This window comes from Equus caballus, chromosome 4, assembly GCF_041296265.1.
Source record: "Equus caballus isolate H_3958 breed thoroughbred chromosome 4, TB-T2T, whole genome shotgun sequence".
Lineage (NCBI taxonomy): Eukaryota > Metazoa > Chordata > Mammalia > Perissodactyla > Equidae > Equus > Equus caballus.
The window spans coordinates 35514334-35533161 of record NC_091687.1 but is presented as its reverse complement, the minus strand read 5'-3'; the positions used below and the strand labels follow the sequence as shown (position 1 = coordinate 35533161).

General features: G+C 40.5%; 1 protein-coding gene across 9 annotated transcripts in view; it reads left to right on the top strand.

The window, feature by feature from the left end:
* Window positions 1-220: 220 nt before the first annotated feature.
* The window catches only part of ELAPOR2 (endosome-lysosome associated apoptosis and autophagy regulator family member 2), a 166430-nt gene continuing 147822 nt past the window's right edge, over window positions 221-18828 (top strand). For 6 of the 9 annotated variants that reach the window (XR_002807388.2, XR_011438122.1, XM_023639102.2 and 3 more), the window contains exon 1: window positions 222-538. Coding sequence is in view for 6 of the 9 variants with exons in the window: in XM_023639102.2 (XP_023494870.1) it covers window positions 353-538 (186 nt within the window). In the remaining 3 variants the exon portion in view is untranslated. Of the gene's footprint in view, window positions 539-645; window positions 756-18828 lie in introns of those variants that run through there. The other 3 variants (XM_023639101.2, XM_070265573.1, XM_070265571.1) reach the window with 2 other exon arrangements.

The following is an 18828-nucleotide window of genomic DNA, read 5'->3' as shown; positions in this document are numbered from 1 at the left end:
GAGACACTCCGAGGGGACGCCGGCTTCTCTCGCCTCTACAGTGGAACGAGGCTGAAGCCCCGGCGGCAGCGCAGACGCTCAGGGCCCGCTCGGCTGGGCCGCAGCCCCCGCCCGCGCCACCTGCTCCCGGGCTCCCGCGTCCCCGCCTCGCGTCCCGCCCCCGCGCCGCGCCCGCGCCCCGCGGTCCCTCCCTCCGGCGTGACGGGAGCACTGGCGCCGGCTGCCCGGGCCCCGAGCGCGGCCGAGCTGTCAGCGGCGGACGGCAGTGGGCGAGCGGCGAGCGGCGGGGGAGCCGGAGCGCGGCCCCCGGGAGGCTGCCTTCGCGCCGGCGGCCGAGCGCAGCGGGACGGAGATGCTGCTCCTCCGGCCGGGGCCGGCGCGGGGGAGGGGCCGCGGGCCGGCGGGGGCTCCCCGCGGCGGGCTCTCGCTGTCCTGGAGCCCCGCCTGGATTTGCTGCTGGGCGCTCGCCGGCTGCCAGGCGGCCTGGGCTGGGGACCTGTCCTCCTCCTCCGGCCGCCCGCTTCCTCCTTGCCAGGAGGTGAGCCGCGCCTGGTCCTTTACCTGGAGTTTGCGGGGGAGGAGGAAGGGAGAGGGGGAGCGGAGGGTGCGCCGGTGAGGGTGGTGGCTGTTTATTGCTCTCAGCCGTCGCCTCGTTCCTTCCTTGGAGGACAGGGGTTTTCGGTTGTTTCAAGAGATGAAGTTGCCCGCCCCGGGAAGCTGGCCGGGAGAGGCTCTGTGGCTTTGCTGTCTTTTGGGTGAGGCTTTTCTGTTCGGGCTCCTGTGTTTTAGGGGCTCTGAAGGACTTTGCGGCGCCCTCTTTGGAGTGCCAGGCTTGAGGACCTGGGGCCGCGGAAGAGATTTCAGCAAGGGGAGGAGACTGGGGAAACCCTGCTAGTGGGATCTGGGGACCCATCTCTTTACAGCTGTTGCAGATAGCCAGATGCTGTCACAGAAGGGCTTCCCGCCTCCTCTCCTGCCCCTTCGCCACTACCCTGTCTCTACAAACCCCTTCTTCCCGCTCCCCTGCACTCAGCTTCCCGAGGAGGTCCTGGGGATTTGCTAAGCCCACTGTGTGGTGTCACTTGGCATCCTGCTGGCAAAATATAGATATGAATTAGGAAGAAAAAAAGTGTGTCCTTAGGGAAGAGGCAGGTTGGTGATCTAGAAAATTAGAAAAGACGGAGTGAGTATGCTCCTTTTGGGAGGTGTTCCTCACCTGGCTGAAGCATTGCTGCCACTGTGTATGTTATAGTTTGAGATTATTGTTGATGTACAGCCAAGAAGGATAAATTATGGGTGATGAGATTTTTTCCCTTTACTTTTAGGGGAACTGGACTTCGTGTGCCAAAAATTTACAGTGGATATCATTGGTACTTGTTTTGGATGTTTATCTTTCCCTTTAGTGTTCCAGAAGTTCATCCTCTTAATGGAAATCAATGAGGGGAAGGAAGCAACATTTCTGACCTACTTTGAGTGATGATGTTTGGGAGGATATGAGGAGTGGATACTGTTTTTAGGAAGATTGCTAGGAATCAGGGTGATGGGTCATTTTAATTTATGTAGTAAAAATAGCTTAGCTAATATGCCTCTCTGGGAAGAAAGGCCAGAGCTGGTTCCTTTGTGTATGATGCTGTCACTTTTGAATTTTCCCTGGGCTTGAATTATAGAATATCTGTGTTCTAGGCTTCATCCATCATGTATGGATTTCGTCCTCCTCTCCCACAGTACAAGTCCCAGGACAGACTGAAATAAGAGAGCATCAGATCAAAGGCATGTGTGCGAGCACACAGTAATGTTATCATTGGGGAAATCAGGGCAAGACCTCAATAAACAGCTGTGTTTAATTTCAGTCTACTGGTATAAAATTAGTTGTTTAATCTGTATTCTCTAACTTTACCTGTCACCTAGGAATTACATTCTTCCAGGTTTGCACAGAAAAGCTGCTTCTTGGACATCCTCAAATTGAACAGTAGTAACAGGACAAACTTTAAACACTGCCTTTAACGCTCAGCCCCAATACGCAGAACATATTTCTTTTCTGAAGTGAAAAGTTTTAAGCTCTTGTGACATTAATTCTTAGTAATGAAGAATGTACTTGAGACAGGTGAAAGTCAGGGCCAGTGGGGGTGATGCTTTTGGTTACCACAACTAGATTGATCCTTTAGAGGAGCACATGGTCTACACATGTATACGTAGAAAGAGTGGAGTAAGAGTCTTCAACCCAAGACAGGAATATTGCAAGTGAGAAGCAAGAAGATGACAAAAGGTTCAGGAAGGCTGCGTTCCATCAATCCCAGCTCCTTGTTGCACTGTCTTTAGAAATTGCATGGGACTCATCCTTTGAGGTGTCAAGTTTGAATTTTCCCTTTGAAAATGGGAATAAATAAAATATATACGAGGATGCAACTGAGCCTGCTTGTGGCTAGTTGTGTTTTTAGAAGTGGTGGTGCACAGATCCATTTATATTCTTCCTGATGACTGACAAAGAGTTGTGAGATGAGTGACTGGGAATTAGAGGTTTCTTTGGTAATAAGAGAGGCCAAGTGGCCTCTCAGGGGCTGATTTTTCTCCTTGGCATCTGACCTAGTCAGCTGAACTAATTTATAGAATTGATCATTGTTTCTCTCTGACATTGTTTTTCAGAGAAAAGTGAGAAGGGCAGGTGTTTTTCAGGCCTTGAGGGTAAGGGTCTGCTTGTGCTTATGAGTAGGGAGGGAGCTTCCTCTGAGGTATAGCTATGGAAATGTGAGCCAAACTCCTGTGACCCAAGACACAGTTAAATTAACTATTTTCTGTCCACTCCTGCCCATTTATCCCTTTCCACTCTTTATTAACAGAAAAGGAAGGAATGCCTCATGGTAAGGGACAGCATCATGTGGTGGGGAGGAGAGTGAGAGCAGTTAAAATGAGGAGGTCTGAGCCTGGAAACAAAGCCAACTCTTAATATTATGAGAGAATGCTGAAGCAGAGTGTGGAAAATTCTGCAGGTAACTCTAAGCCTCATTTTCCCCAGTAGTTTGATTCTCAGCCTCATGTATCAGTATTTTTATAAAAGTAGTCACGTTTAACTAAGTTACACAGACTCATTTTCCTTGCCTGATTTTAGAGGAAAGTAACGAAAGGAAAAGGACAAGAAGCACAGAAAATTGGCCTGGGAGTAATCTAGTTATGATTGCCTGAGTTCAGAGAAAAGGCCCTTCTAAAAGACAACTGGGTTATGGGCAGAGTTTCACTTAGATTTTTGCAGAGGATTGGACTCTGGGGTGAAACTCATAAAATACAGCTTCCTTTGTCAAAGTCATTGGATTACGGAGTTGAAAAGGGGAGAAAAATGGTTGCTTTAGAATGCTCAGCTGGTGATCAGATCAGCAGGGTGGAAGCATAGGCACAAACAGGAAGGCTGTAGTTTGGGAGACAGAAATAAAAGTAAAGTCAATCTGTCAGCAGCTAAAGGACAACAGTAGGATGTGACTTTGGTAAATGGTGTCTAAGGAAAAAAAACCACGAGGACTGGACATCATAAAGTACAGAATTAATATTTTTCATTCTTTTTATGGGGGAACTTATAAAGGATAACTATCCTCTGGGTTTCTTGGCATCTGTTTTTCACTTGTAAAATGATAGTGATAAAAACTGACCTGCCTGTCTTTATAGTGAAGATGAGATGAGACTAATATAAGTTAAAGGAAAAAAAAAATCTCTGTAAAGGTGAGAGTTGATTATTGCTAGATTAGTAGATCTAGATCCTAATATTTCAGGAAGGGTCTACAGTGAGACCTCACAGGTTCAGAGGATAGGCTTATCCAAAAATTGGGTGGAATGGAAGTTTTTACTCACTGAATGATGGGACTTAAAGGGGCTGCCAGAGGAAAAAGAGATACGGCCAACAGATGGTTCAGAGTTGGGGTAAGGTATTAGAAGAGGGAATTCATGAAGACAAAGAACAGAACTAAGTGGATTTTTGTGTGCATTGTTTAAATTTAGAAAATTAAATCACAAAATAGTTTGTTTTCTAGTTCACGGCTCTAAAATCCTACATACACGATTCTACTGGGCTCTCTAAATCTTTATTGAATGACTTTTTGCCAGCAGTTTTTATTCCACAAACATTTATTGAGCTTATACTGTGTGCCAGGTGAAATGTCAGATGATATGAAATTACAAATTAAAAAACATAATGTAATTCGGTAAGGATGAGACAGCTATTTAAACAGACAATTGCAATGAAGTGATTTGGTGCCATTAGAAAAGAAAGAGCAGTCAGATCTAATGGGGAGGATCAGAAAAGGTCCTATAGAGAAGTGAGTGAGACTTGAAAGATGAGCAGGAATTTGCCAAGCAGACAAGGGTCAGATGTGAGTGTGGACTAGTTTGGGGGAAAGATATTTCTGGTGTAGAGCACAGATTCAAAAATGGCAGAAACACAAAACAGCATTATGTTATAATTGGTTATAACTGGAGTGCAGCGTGCTATGAGGAGCTTAAGGAGAGATGAGTCTGAGAGGCAGGCAGAAGCCTGATCATGGGGAACCTTATCTCCTGCAGAGAAGCTGAGCTTTATTGGGTAGGTGATGGGGAGCAATAGAAGGACTTAAAAATCAGGATTAATAAAATATGCTTTAGTTTGGAACAGTATGGAGGCCACTTTAGAGGGGTGGGAAATAGATAGAGGTGAGACCTGCTAGGAACAATTTCAATAGTCCAGGTAAAGGATGATAGAGTTAAATTAAAGAGAGCAGTCAAGATGGAAAAGAGGGCATGATATTAGAAGATAGAACTGAGAGTAAGTGAGTGTGGAGGGCAAGGGAATGAAAGGTTCTGGTTTGCTTTGAGGAGAGTGCCTCTAACCTCCGTGAAGAGGCATGTGAGGAAGATGAGATAAGGAGCTTGGTTCTGGAGAGGTTGTTCAGTAGGTAGTTGGGTATCAAGTCCTGTTGCTCAGAGGCGTGGTCTGGGCTGATGTGGAGATGAGGGAATCACTTGAATGAAAGGCATGGTTGAAACCACTGGATTGGATGAGATCATCCAGGGAGTGAGAACAAAAGACAAAAGATAGGGCTTGGGTTTTACCAACATTAAAAGGGGCAGACATGCCACAACTAGAAGGACCCACAACTGAAATATACAACTATGTACTGGGGAGATTTGGGGAGGAAAAAAAGCAGGAAAAAAAAGGGGCAGAAATCAAGCGGTACACAAAGGAGATAAGTAAATAATGGGTGGTATCAGGGAAATGTGACAATATGGAGTTAGGAGGAAAGGGAGAAAAGCCTTTGAAGAAGAAATGAATGGTTGTGGTGTCAGTGCCCAAAGAAATTCAAATAAGATGAGGACGGAAAAGAGAGGATTGAATTTGACAATTAGGGCACTGGTGCTCAATGCCAGAGTAGTTCTTGTGGAGTGGTGGGGAGAGGTTGAGGTGAGTGGAGGTGAGGCAGTGGTGATAGAGTTAAGTTTTATTATACAGTCCTCCTAGATTTGGTAACAAATTGGATCTCCCAAGTCCACATAAATCGTAAGACTTGTATATGGCCATATCTTCTGTTTCAGACTTTGATGGGAATAGTTGAGAAATATCTTTTCTGCCAAGAAGTCTCTGAAGGTCATGGGCTTGGCTAAGGGTGTCAGAGATTCTAAAGCCACAGTGTTGCTGAAGGAGTTAGCACTCAACCTCTGTTTTCAAGCAGTTAACATAATTAATCTTGCTTGTTATGCTTGTGGAGGTGAATTTTCCATTTCAAGTTCTTATGCTCAGAACCATTTCTCATGTTTTAGGCAAATGTGAGCAAGTATTCACACCATCAATATTTACAATGTAAAACTAAGAGCTGACAGATCTGTGAAGTGTCATATTTTAGCACAAGGGATGGAAATAGCAGAGCATAGTGTAGAGTGTCATGTTTTCCTGCCATAGTGTATTCTTCAGCAATGTCTTGGATGTTAAAATAATTCTTTATTATCGGAAAACACCAGTCAAATTTTGGTTGCCTTTTCCTTCCCTCTGAAGAAACCATGGATAATTCTTGTCCCTCTTTGCCTTTCTTAATCTAAATTATATGTAATATGTCAATGTTAAACACATATTTGTTGTGTGCTTATGTACCAGGTACTAGCAGTAAAATGTTGAACAAAACATGGCGCCTGCCCACTTAGAGCTTTATAATCTTGTGGGGGCAGCATCAAAACACCACTACATATTGTGTCATTACATTTGCCATAAGTGCTATGATGGAAAATGACTGTGTGCAGTGGGAGTGTATAGACTTTCTGTTCATTTCACCATTTCACTGAAACTATTTTTTCTAGTCCAGCAATGGCCTCCCCTTCACTAAATCCTGCTGGCATTCCTCATCTATAGCTGCCTTTTAGAAACACTGGACCCAATGGATTGCTCCATCACCACTGAAACCTTCACTTGGCTTCAAGCACACCACACTCTTGTTTTTCTTTACCCTAACTGTAATCCTTCTCCATCTCTGCCGGTTCCTCCTCATCTTCGTGACTTCTTTACACTGAAGCACTCTAGGCCTTCCACCTTAAGCCCCCTGTCTTTTCTGTCGTCCTCAGATTCTTGGTGATGTCATCCAGTCTCTTAGCTTTAAATACCATCTACATATGGGCAGCTCTCAAATTTACGTCTCCTGTGTGGACCATCCCCTGGATTCCTGAAAAGCACAACCTTGATGTCTCCACTTGGATAGAAACCTTAAACCTGACGTTGCCCCAAACCTAATCCTGTGGAGTCTTCCCATTTCCTTTAATGGCAGCTCTTCCTTTCCAGTTGCTGAGGCCTAAAGCTCTGGAGTCTCCGCTGACTTCTTTTTCTCCCACATCCTACATCCAATCTATCAGCAAACTCTCTTGTCTTTGCTTCAAAATAGCTGGAGTCAGAACTTCTCATCACTTTGCCTGTACCCTCTGGGCCACACCACCATCATATCTTGCTTGGATTATTGCTGTAACTTCCCATCTTGATCTCCTTTACTTCGTTCTCAGCAGAGCAGCCAAGAGATCACATTAAAACATAAGTCAAAAACTGTTATTCCTCTGCTCAAAACTCTTCTAAGGCTTCATTCAGAAGCAGAGTTCTGATGGTGGCTTACAAGGCCCATTGTGATCTGGCCTCCATTAAGCCTCTAATGCTATCACTTATGACTCTCCCCATTTTTCATTCTGCTCCAGCCTCCCCGGTCTCCTTGCTCTTTCTAGAATGTGTTATGTGAGCTCCTTTCCCAGGGCTTCTGCACTAGCTGTTTCCTCTGCCTGGAACTCTCTTCCCTCCGATATTTCCTTGGCTGTCTTCCTCATGTCCTTCAGGTTTCTACTCAATTGTCATCTTACAAAGTCCTTCTCTGGCCACTTATTTAAAATTGCAATTTCCTCTTCTCTATCCCCATTTCATGCATTTATGTGTTTCCATAGCACTTTTCAGCATTCATCATAATATATATTTTAATTCTTTATTTTGTTTTTATGACCTCCCCTAATAAATTGTGAGCTCCATAAAGATAAGGCAGTATTTTTCCTTTTCTTTTTTTAATAAACTACTGTATCCCTGGTAACTCAAACAGTGCCTTACACGTAGTAAGTGCTTAATAGATAAAAAAACAAAAAACAAAACTTGGGGAATGAATGAATAAATTTAATTTGGGGCACTTAGGTTGTTTTTATTATTTGTCGTATAAATATGTTATAATAACAACACAAAACATCATCTGAATTTCTGATTATTGAAGATAGATTACTTGCGGCAGAAATCTTAGGTAGGTGGATATGAACTATACCCTGGCCAATACTGAAAATTATTTATTAATTGTTACTAATTTGATGGTGGAAAATGGTATCTCACTAGTGTAATTTACATTTCTTTAATCACTGCTGAATGTCAATATTTTTCATGTCACTTTTTGTATTTCACTTTTTGTGGAGTTTTCTGTTTAGGTATTTTTGCTTATTTTTCTTGTGTCTTTGAGCTCTTAATATAGTACAGATAACATATATACACTGAAAATATATTCCCTAGACTTTTTTCCTATTGTATGTTTTGAGATAATATAATACCCAGAGAAAGCAATTAATTATTTAGACCATAAAATGTATATGGAATTACTTCTCTTAACATATCAAATAGGAATAAGTTTTATTTTAAAAACTGATGTTTGGTACATAGAACCTTACTAAATTCCCATAATATTTGAAATCTTCCATGTGTTTGGCTGAGAAAAATACTGAAGCAACTGCAAACTTTTGGGCTTGGATTGACAGTTTTGTTCGAAGAGCATGCTTTTGAACTCCAAGATAGCCGTGCTTCATTGTCTCTTACTTCTTTTTTAGTTGTCATTCGTATTTATTTGTTCATAGCATTTAATGAGTTCATATCATGTGTTTCTCTCATAGGGAAACTAACAATATGGGAGTTTATTATTATAGCACAGATGGGTTAAGTGGAGTGATGCACAGGGTTGTATGGAAGCACAGAGAATGCCAACTAAGGAGCCCTGGTCTTGAGAAAGTGCTGTTTGAGCTGAGTTTTCAAAGATTTCTAGAAGTGTTTGACAGGATGCACTGAGGCCAGTATATCTCAATCAAAGAAAATAGGCTTATAACAGGAATTAAATCATATGATCAGTTCAAGGGCTAGAGTGAAGGCACATGGGTGGGAGCAGTAAGAGATGACTGGATTATGAAAAAGGCGGAGACTGAGGGTCTGGTGAGGAAATCTGTGGGGAGCCATTGACATCAGATTAGAAAGATTATTCTGTTTGTGAGTGGAGGAAGACAACGCGGGGATCATATCGGAGGCAGGAAGATCGCTTAGGAAACTATTGCCTCTCCCAAGGGGAGGGGAAAAAAAAAGTCAGAGCTAAGCAACTGACAGTGAGAATGGAGGAGGAAGGAGGAGATGGATTTGACATCTGAGTGATAAATTTCAGTCTACCATGACTTCTAGTTTTTTTGCCTTGAGCTACCGAGTAGATGTCCCTTTCATTCAGATTAAAAATTTAGGAGGAGGAGGTGGCTGGAAGAAAGAGAATGAGTTCATTTCTGGTATCCTGAGTTTAAAGTGCCCACGGGACATCCACACAGTGCTCTCCCGGAGATAGTTGGATGTTCAGGAGTGCAACCAAGAGGCACCTTGGGAGCCATGAGCACATAAGAGGTAATTGAAGCCATTGGTGTTGATGAGGTCACCCATGCTCAGAGCGCAGAGCAAGAGCAATGTGTTGAGGAGAGGGCTCAGGGAAATGCTAGCATTTAAGAAGCAAGCAGAGCAAGAACTAATTGAGAATGCAACTGAGAAGCCACAGCCAGTAAAGAGTGATAGCACAGAGCTGGCTGAGGATTGAGGGGGTGGATGACCAATAAATCTGGAGTATGATACAGACATGGTGGTTCTTGATGTGAAGTAAGGCATTCAAAATGTCATGTACTTGACAAGATGCAAAAATATATGCCTAATGATGGTATAACTAGGTGGATTCTTGGCTGTTTGAAGAAATGTATCCTGAAGTTATTAATTTAAGGAACTGATGCTTAGCTAGAGGAAGGTCTTCAATGTAGTATCTTTGGTTTTAGTATTTAATCTCTGCCCTGTTACTGATTTAATCAATGCTTTGGTTTTGAGAAGACTTAACCAAATTTTGTAAAGTCAGAAAGCTGGGAGAGATACCTAATGAGCTGGACAGCAGAGTTGGGATTCAAAATGATTTTGAAAGGCTAGAATAATGGGCAAACATAATTGTTTTAAATGTAGACTGTCCTTTTTGGTTCTGAAATTTAGATGTTCAAGCATAGGATGAGGAAATCTTGCTTAAAATTACTTTTGAAGCCACGGATGTCATGTGGCTGCTAAAAGTGATGATAGAGTGGGGGTGGTATCTTAGGCTCTATTAATATGAGCAGACTACTTGACTCATAGAAGGTAGACATTTTAGCTTAGGTTGGTAGTTCAACTTAGGTGCAGTTTTGGAAGAGGGACATTGAGATAGGGACATGTTGGCTTGAGGTGCCACTTAGGAAGATGAACTATTTGGAAAGTAGGTCCAAATTCTTCAGGACTGATCAAAGGAATTGAGGTTGTTTAGCTTGGGGAACACCTAAGGGGGTCACCATAGTGAGCTTCATATGCATTAAGTGCAGTCATGTGTAAGAGACATTCGTATAATCTTCGTTTAGAGGACACGATTAGAACTGGTGGGTAGTAGACAGAAGAATGCAGAATTTAGTTCATCCAAGAAGGTGCTTTATGTCTGTAGAGCCATGAGCTGCTTCTTTGTACTCTGAAAGTTGCAGGGTTCCTGTTTTGGACAGACTGCTGGTCTCTGTCACTGCTCAAGGTTATATACGCTGCTACTGTAACAGGTGAGAAGATAAATCTTTATCCTGGGTGCTTTAGTTCTAGGACACATTCTTTCTTAGTCTACCATCCTTACCACTTTATTCTCAGATTGCTACAGTGTAAACATAAAACAATGCCCTTTGGTGTTTAATATCCTAAGATTGAGAGTGGAAAGAATTGGCCATTTGAAATGTAAGTTTAACGCTGACTTCTATTTGATAATTCTTGGGCATATCAATAATGCATACTAGGAAATAACTTGAAATGCATACTAGGAAATAACTTGAAATAACGGTGGATACTTAAACATATTTGAGCTTGGTATGCTAGAGAAGTGCTTCTCTATCTAAAGAGCAGATAAATATTAAGAGCATTTGCTGTAATTTTTTGTGGTTTCATTTTTCACATTTGACCTTTTTAAAATTAAAAGCAATTTGTATGTGTTCTAGAAAAATAAAGCAATAAAAACACCAATAATTCCATCAAATATGCACACCACTCTTAAATTCTTAGCATTTGTAATAGGAATATTAAGTAAAAAGAACAATAGCCAGGTACAATTTTAAGGCATTTCATTTATTAACTCACTTATTCGTCCTCCAAACTCTGGTGAGGTTGGTCTTCATGCTTCCAGCATAGTTAAATTACTGTGAGCCCAGGCTGCTGGCCCAATGGCCACACTCTTAACCATCAGGACATACTGCTTCTATCACATGTATCAAATGTCTTTGCATATATTTCATTGTGAATATACATGTATGTTTACAAAAATGGGAATATTCTGCACATATGGTTTGGTAATCTTTTTTTTTCTCATTTAACAATATGCTGTGAACTTATTTCCACATTTTTGACTCATTTAGAATTTTATTCAGTGCTTGATCTAGGGTAAGCCTTTCACTTTGTTTTCTGAATAGCCAGTTTTCACAAATTGTATTTTGAACAGTTCATAATTCTTCCTTTCTCCATTGATTTGTTTTCTATACCATCTATTGTGTGGAGATATATATATATTTTTCTTTATAATCTTTTGTTTTATATATAATATATGGTACATTATATTATACATATGCACACAAACATTTATTTGATTTCTTTTGGGCTACTTTCTGTACTATTGATTTTTTACCAAGCTTGCTTGGAGTTTTAAGATATGATTTTGTATGACACTTTATGCTTTTCTTTCATTCAAAGATTTCTCAGCTATTCTCACTCCATTTAGTCTTCCAGTTTAACTTCAGAATAATTTTGAAAAGTTAAAAAAAAAAAGTCTCACTGGAATTTTCTCTTGCATTATGTTAAATCTCTTCATTTATTTGCAAAAAATCATCATCTTTACAGTATTATCGCTGCATCTGAAGACATAGTCTGCTTCAGCATTTGAGGCATTCTGTATTTCTCACTGGCACAGTCTTTCTATTTCAAGTATTTTTTGTTACATTTTCTATGGCAGATTTCCCCTACCATTTTACCTTTTAATTGATTTTTCCCTGATATATTGAAAAGCCATTGGTTTTTGAAAATTAATTGTATATCTAGTCTCTTACAGAGTGATCTTGTTAATTCTAATATTTCATCTAATTGTCTTCAATTTTTTTGATAAGTACCATTTATTGAGTAGTTAAATGTGTGAAACATTTTACTTATATTAACAGTAATCCTCACAGCAATCCATACCTCTGCTTTTAGAGATGAGGAAACAGAAGTTCAAAGGCAATTAATAACTTGCAAAAGATGACAAAGCTAGTGAGCCGTAAGGAGGGGATATATTTGTCTCCAGAGACTTCACTTTCCACTGAACCCCAGTGCCTCCTACTCTGCCTACAAGGGACTGGTCTAGACTTACCGCTTTCTACAACTGATTCTAGAGGCCGTATACTGAATCTTAAGTGTACCAAGCAGCTATTTATAATTTTTTCCCCTGTAGTTAGTCATTTTTAGATTATTCCTTTTTCTCAACATAGTAATTCATTTCTCACGTGTTTCAGAAGTCAGTCTCCTCCAAGGTAGATGTTGGTGTTCCACCTGTTTTTTTTTTTTTTGGAGGAAGATTAGCCCTGAGCTAACTACTGCCAGTCCTCCTCTTTTTGCTGAGGAAGCCTGGCTCTGAGCTAACATCCGTGCCCATCTTCCCCTAGTTTATACGTGGGACGCCTACCACAGCATGGCTGCCAAGCAGTGCCATGTCCGCACCCGGGATCCGAACCAGCGAACCCCGGGCCGCCGAGAAGCGAAACGTGCGAACTTAACCGCTGCGCCACCGGGCCGGCCCTGGTGTTCCACCTGTTTTAACAAGGAGAGCTCTTTGTACTGTTGTGTTTTATCCACACACAGGTGTGTGGGTGACCATTGTTCCTCTTCTCTCAGGGTGAGGTGTCTGTGCAGAGTCCCTAGTCCAATTTCTGTTGTCTGGCAAAATTTTTTCCCATGCTGTGCTGATCAACCAAGGGGATCTCATTCTGTCTCTACTAGATTCTTGATTATGAGAATCTTTTTGGAAGAAGAATCTTTTTTAGAATTTTAAAGAAGCAGAGCTGTCTGTGGTTCTTGGGTAAGCAGCACATGACAGGCACCGGATGTAGGGCATGTGCTGCCTCTGTTTTCACCAGTACAGTTCTGGAAATAAAGAATAGAGACACAGAGGTCAGAGGGAGTGAGGGGTGTTAGTCCAATGACATCTCAAGCTAGAAGCCTGTAAAACTTCAAATATAAAAGGCCAAACTGGTGTTGAAAAAGCAATACATGCCAAAGACAATACAGAATAAAAACTGATGGACTTTAGTTCTATCATTTTATCACAACTATTTTAAGGTTTTGTTCTCTTTATTATCCCTCTTTCTTTAAAGACTTTTATCAGTTATATGGACGAGGTGTTGTTCTGAGTGTTTTAGACATATTGACCCCTTTAAAAACAAAGATTTATTATTAGTCCACTCATTGTTTGTATGTAAATGATATTGCTTTAAAGAGTTATACAGATATTTTATGGGAAGGTTAAACAATTGCTTGAATCTTTTTTTAACTTTATGATGATTAATTGAAGTACACTAAACTACATATATTTGAAGTATACAATTTGGTCAGTTTTGACATTCTATACCGTCACCATAATCAAGACAGCAATTTCCATACCCCTAAAAGATATCTTGCTTCCCCTTTGTAATCCAACCCTTCCTCCACCATGTCCCCAGGAAGCCATTCATCTGCTTTCTGTCACTACAGATTCACTTGGATTTTCTAGAATTTTATATAAATGGAATCATGTGACGTGCACTCTTTTTTTTTGGCCTGGGTTTTTTTCACTTAGCATAGTGATTTTGAGATTGAGTCACATTGTGCTGTATTCAATAGCTCCTTTTTATTGCTGAGTAGCATTCCATTGTATGGCTATACCACATATGCCTATCTATTTTTAACATAATATAGTTCTAATAATAGTGCTTGATATTTTTAAGCTCCAGTATAATAATGTAATCTATGAATATCAAGAACTCATTAGTGAGTACTCCAAATAGGTTGTTTATAAAGTTCAGCAGCAGCAGCCCAAAATGTAAATGTAAGCACTAAAGGATTCTTGGCGTTCTGAGATATTCTGGGAGGTAATTTAGTTTTCTGTTTCACTCAGTATTTAGTGCTATTTCAGATAAATTTTGAGTTAGATATGCTTGTTGTTGGAACTACTTTCACTTGCCTACCTGTGTGCCTGTGGATTATTTCATTATCAATTAATGTCTCCCAGAGTGCAGGTGAGAAAGGTGGATCTCGCAACACTCATTCAGAGGCTAAAATGGGGACTTTTTTAAGTTCTTTGTGATGAGCATTTGTGTATCTCTAGATAACGAAAACAGTCTTGGGTTCATTTGGAAGGACAGTTAAATATGTTCATTATTAGTTGAAATAATATTTTTATAAATGTAAATCCAGCAAGATAACTAGGTTTAGTTGTATTTTTTATTTTTTTGATGGAAAGTGATGGGAATTTGATTGACTAACTTGTTTGCATTTAGAACAAGGTAAGAATTCTTTTATTTTTTTACTTAAAAAAATTTTTTTTTGCTGAGGAAGATTGGCCCTGAGCTAACATCTGTACCAACCTTCCTCTATTTTGTATGTGGGATGCAACCACAGCATGGTTTGATGAGTACTGTGCAGGTCCCCACCTGAGATCCGAACCCGTGAACCCTGGGCCACCAAAGTGGAGTGTGCAAACTTAAACACTACGCCACTGGGCCAGCCCCAGAATTCTTTTAGGCTGTTAGTGATTCTGAAAATTTTGGGGACTCTTAATTTTTTTTTTTCCTACAGAAAGACAAAAGTACTGATAATATGAACTATGATTGTGAGACTGGCTGACATGTCCCATTCAGGTTTGTTTCTTCTGTAGCAGTAGGTGATGACTTTGACAGGACAGGGAGAATGAATATGACTCGCTTGACTTCACAGTAGCAAGTTCTGCATTCTGTATGATGGATGCAGATAAAGGCAGGCTAGTCCTTAGCTTGGCCTTCTTTTCAGCTATAACTTTTTTCTGACCTTCTCTTCAAAACTGGACTCTTTACCATTTTTCTACTCTTGTTTCAACTCTCTGTAGCCTGGCTTTTATTCCAGTCATTTTCCTAAATCTCTTTTTATGTTTAGTAATCAACTCCTAATTACCAGTAGTTTCTTTGATCCGCAACCTACTCCACTTCTCTGCAGTGTTTAACTCTGTTTCCAGGCTGCTCCTCTGTTGCTTTCTGAGATGCTGAAGTCTTGTATCACTCAACCTTATATCCTTGTTTCTGTAGCTAGCTACTCTTCTGTTACTTCTTAGTAAATGTTGGTTATCCCAGGTTTTTGCTTTTGGTCTTCTCTTTACATTGCACATGTCCTCTGTGAAAGATATTATCGATATTTTCCTTTATTAATTTTTATTTTCCTGTAATTAGAAGTAATACGTACTTATTATAAAATTTGAATAATTTGAACAAGCAGAAAAGATGAAAAGCACCTGTCATCCCACTGTGAAGAATCATTGTTAACATTTCTCATCCAACTGCTTGTCTTACCTATAACCTTTGTTTAAATGACTCTTAGATCCAACCTCCAATGCTTGATTCTCCATCAAGTTCCAAAAGCCCATTTGCGACTCCTTAAAAGACACATCTAGTAGAATGTCCTGTACTAGTTCAAATTAAATACATCCCAGACCAAGTTCATTATCTTCCCCTCTACTTAAAACTCGTTTTTCTTGTTTCTGTTTTTGATTAATAGTGGTTGACTTGATTTCATTAGACCTCTTCCTTCTCATCTCTAAACTCCACATCCAGTCAGTCATAAAAGAAGTCACTTAACGTGGTAGACAAGGTCCTTTATCATGTGGTATTAGGTGACCTTTTTAGGTCCTTTACTCCCTTCCATTTCACCCCTCTTTCTTATTCAGCAATCTAACCACCATTCCCATTTTCCAGAGATTCTCATGCATTTTCATCCTTATATGCTTCATTCATGGCCATTGTCTGAAAAGCCGTTTCCTCTCTCTCCCTGGTACAGCTAGCCTCTAGTTATCATCTAAGACCTGGATTAAATGTCTTTATTTGCGACTGAGATACCCTTTCCCCAGGCAGAATGAATCTGGAGCATTACACTTCCTACATTTGCTTTGATTCATCCTGACTAGAGACGAAGCCCGGTCAAAGGTCTCGTTATGATTGTTTTTAAATGTATCAAGAGCTGCCTTTAGAGAATGGACTTCAGGTGTATTTCAGACCGTAGGCCTGGAATCAATGAGTGGATGTTTTAGTGAGGAAGATCTTTCTAAAGATTAAGGAAGAACTGTAACCTTTAAAGATGTGCAGCAATGCAAAAGACTTGCTTTATAAACTAGTTAGCTCTTCATCAATACAAATACACGCGTAAATACTAAATCACCATTTATCGTGGGTTCGCTCATTTAATCAACATTATTAATCACTTTGCCAACTGCTCTACTGGAGGTACAATGATTAAAAATTTATTTTCTTTAAGATTCTTGTAGTCTAATATAGTGGTTCTCAATCTGCACATTAGACTCACAGGCTAATGATTTATTTGCAATTTTGGAATCTCAGAGGACAGGGTCCAGGAAACAGATTCCAGTGTCCAGCTATGGTTAAGAAGCATTTGTCTAATGGTTATTTTTCAAAGTGCCATTTATTTAACACCTACTTTATGGCAGGCCATGTGATGTTCATTTATTCTTCCAGCAAATATTTATTCAGCATCTGTGTTTGTCCCTGGCCCAGGTACCAGGAATACCTCAGTGAACAAAAGCAGGGAATTCCTGCTCTTAGGGAGTTTATGGAATGGTAGAATATAGACATTACACAAATACATGACAGGTGGTGATAAGTCTAAGAAGAAAAATAAGGAAGTGAGGGGACAGAGGAGGTGTTTGTTTAGGAGTTCAGGAGAGGACTTTTGATGCTGTGGCATTTGTGCAGTACCTGAATGAAGAGAGGGATCAAGCTGTGTAGACATCCGGAGAGAGAGCTTCCAGGCACAGGGAATAGCAAATGCAAAGGCTTTGAGGTAAGCATACACTTGGCATGTTCAAAGAAGAGTGACCAACTGGCTGGAGTGGAACATGACAGGAGGTGCAAACATAGAGGTCGTAGGTGGATGGGGTGTGGTAGATCACACGGCACCTTTTAGGGCATGTTAAAGACTTTGACTTTTATTATGAATGAGAGGAGAGCTATGCAGGGTTTTGAACAGAGAAATAACACGATATGATTTATATGTAAAAAGATCAGTCTACCTGCTATGTGGAAAAAAAATGGAAGTATTATGATAACCTAGGTGAGGCATTATGGCAGTTTAGATTAAGATTTTTGAGGTGGGATGGTGAAAAGAAATTGGATTCTGTATAGATTTTGTATATAAATTATATTTTTATATATTTTGAAAGAGATGATAGGCTTTACTAAGATCTCCTAGGGAGTGACTTTAGCTAGAGAAAGAAGAGGTCAAAGACCAAGCGCTGGGGCACGTCAGGAGAGTTAGGAGAGCCAATGGAGGAGAAGGGTGTCCCAGAGGCCAGTTTGAAGAGTGTTGAAGGAGAAGAGAGTGATGGACTGAATCAAACACTGTTGTTAGATCTAGTGAGAGGAATGTTGAGAAATAATGTTTGGGTTTTGAAAGGTGGAAGCCATCAGCAGTCTTGAAAAGAGCAGTTTTGATCTAGTGGTAGAGGCAAAAACCTGATAGGAGTGTGTTCAGTAGAGAATGAGAAGAAAAGCAGGCCGACACAGTGAAAATAGGCAATTCTTTGGAGGAGCTTTGATAGCCAGAGGAGAAGAGAAAAATGGCAGTAGCTGAAGGAGGAAGTGCAAATAGTTACTTGGTGAGAGGAATGCTAACAAACTGCACTTTAAGGTTCCTTCCAAATGTAAGATTTTCTTCTACGATTAGTGACTCTGGTTTTATTTTTTATTTATAATACCTTGTTTAAGAATTCCTTAAGATGAGGCACACCTATAGTTTCCTATCTTGTTTAATTTGAGACATTTTAAAATCAAGCTCAGCTATTTTATTTATATCACATGACTGTTCCTCCTTCTTTCTAGTTTGGGGATATCTTTTTGTATTAGTTTTCTAGGGCTGCCACAACAAAGTACCACAGACTGGATGGCTTAAAGAGCAGGGGTTTATTGTCTCATAGTTTTGGAGGCTGGAAGTCCAAAATCAAGGTGTCAGCAGGATTGGTTCCTTCCGAGGAAGGACCTATTCCAGGCCTCTCTCCTCAGCCTGTAGATGCCGTCTTCTCCCTATGTCTCTTCACATCTGTCTTCCCTCTACGCTTGTCTCTGTGTCCAAATTTCCCCTTTTTATTCGGACAACAGTCATATTGGATTTGGGCCCACCTTAATGACCTCATTTTGACTTGATTACTTCTGTAGAGATTCTGTCTCCAAATAAGGTCATATTCTGAGGTACTGTGGGTTAGGACTTCGATATATGAATTTGTGTGTTTGTGTGGGGGGTGGTATAAAACCTTTATTTTCCCGTAGGCTCATCTGAAGTTTTATTCTAATAACATTTAAAATTTTTCTGCTGGGTGATATTTAGGCACAATTGTTGGTTACTTAATGTGGTTGTGTTGGTGACATTAGCTGTTGCTTTAGAGGATTTGGACCAAGAGGTGGATTTCCTGATGTAAAATGAACAATTGCTGAATTGGACCTTCCGTCGACTGCCTCTTTGAAGAAAAATACATGAGTTAGACAAGTGCTTTCTTAATACTTTATATGAGCAGGAAGTCGGACTTTTCTTAGACTTCTCATTTACTTTCATGTTTAAAAGAGTAGAACAAGTAAGCTAGTAGGTATGAAGTCTCTCTACCTTGGGAAGAAGAAGAGGTAAATCAAAGCGCCTTCTCTAGAAAAACACCTACTTTAAATATATGCATCATCTCCCTGGTCTTATCAAGATGGCAGCACAGCCAAGTTCTAAATAAAAGCTGACATCTG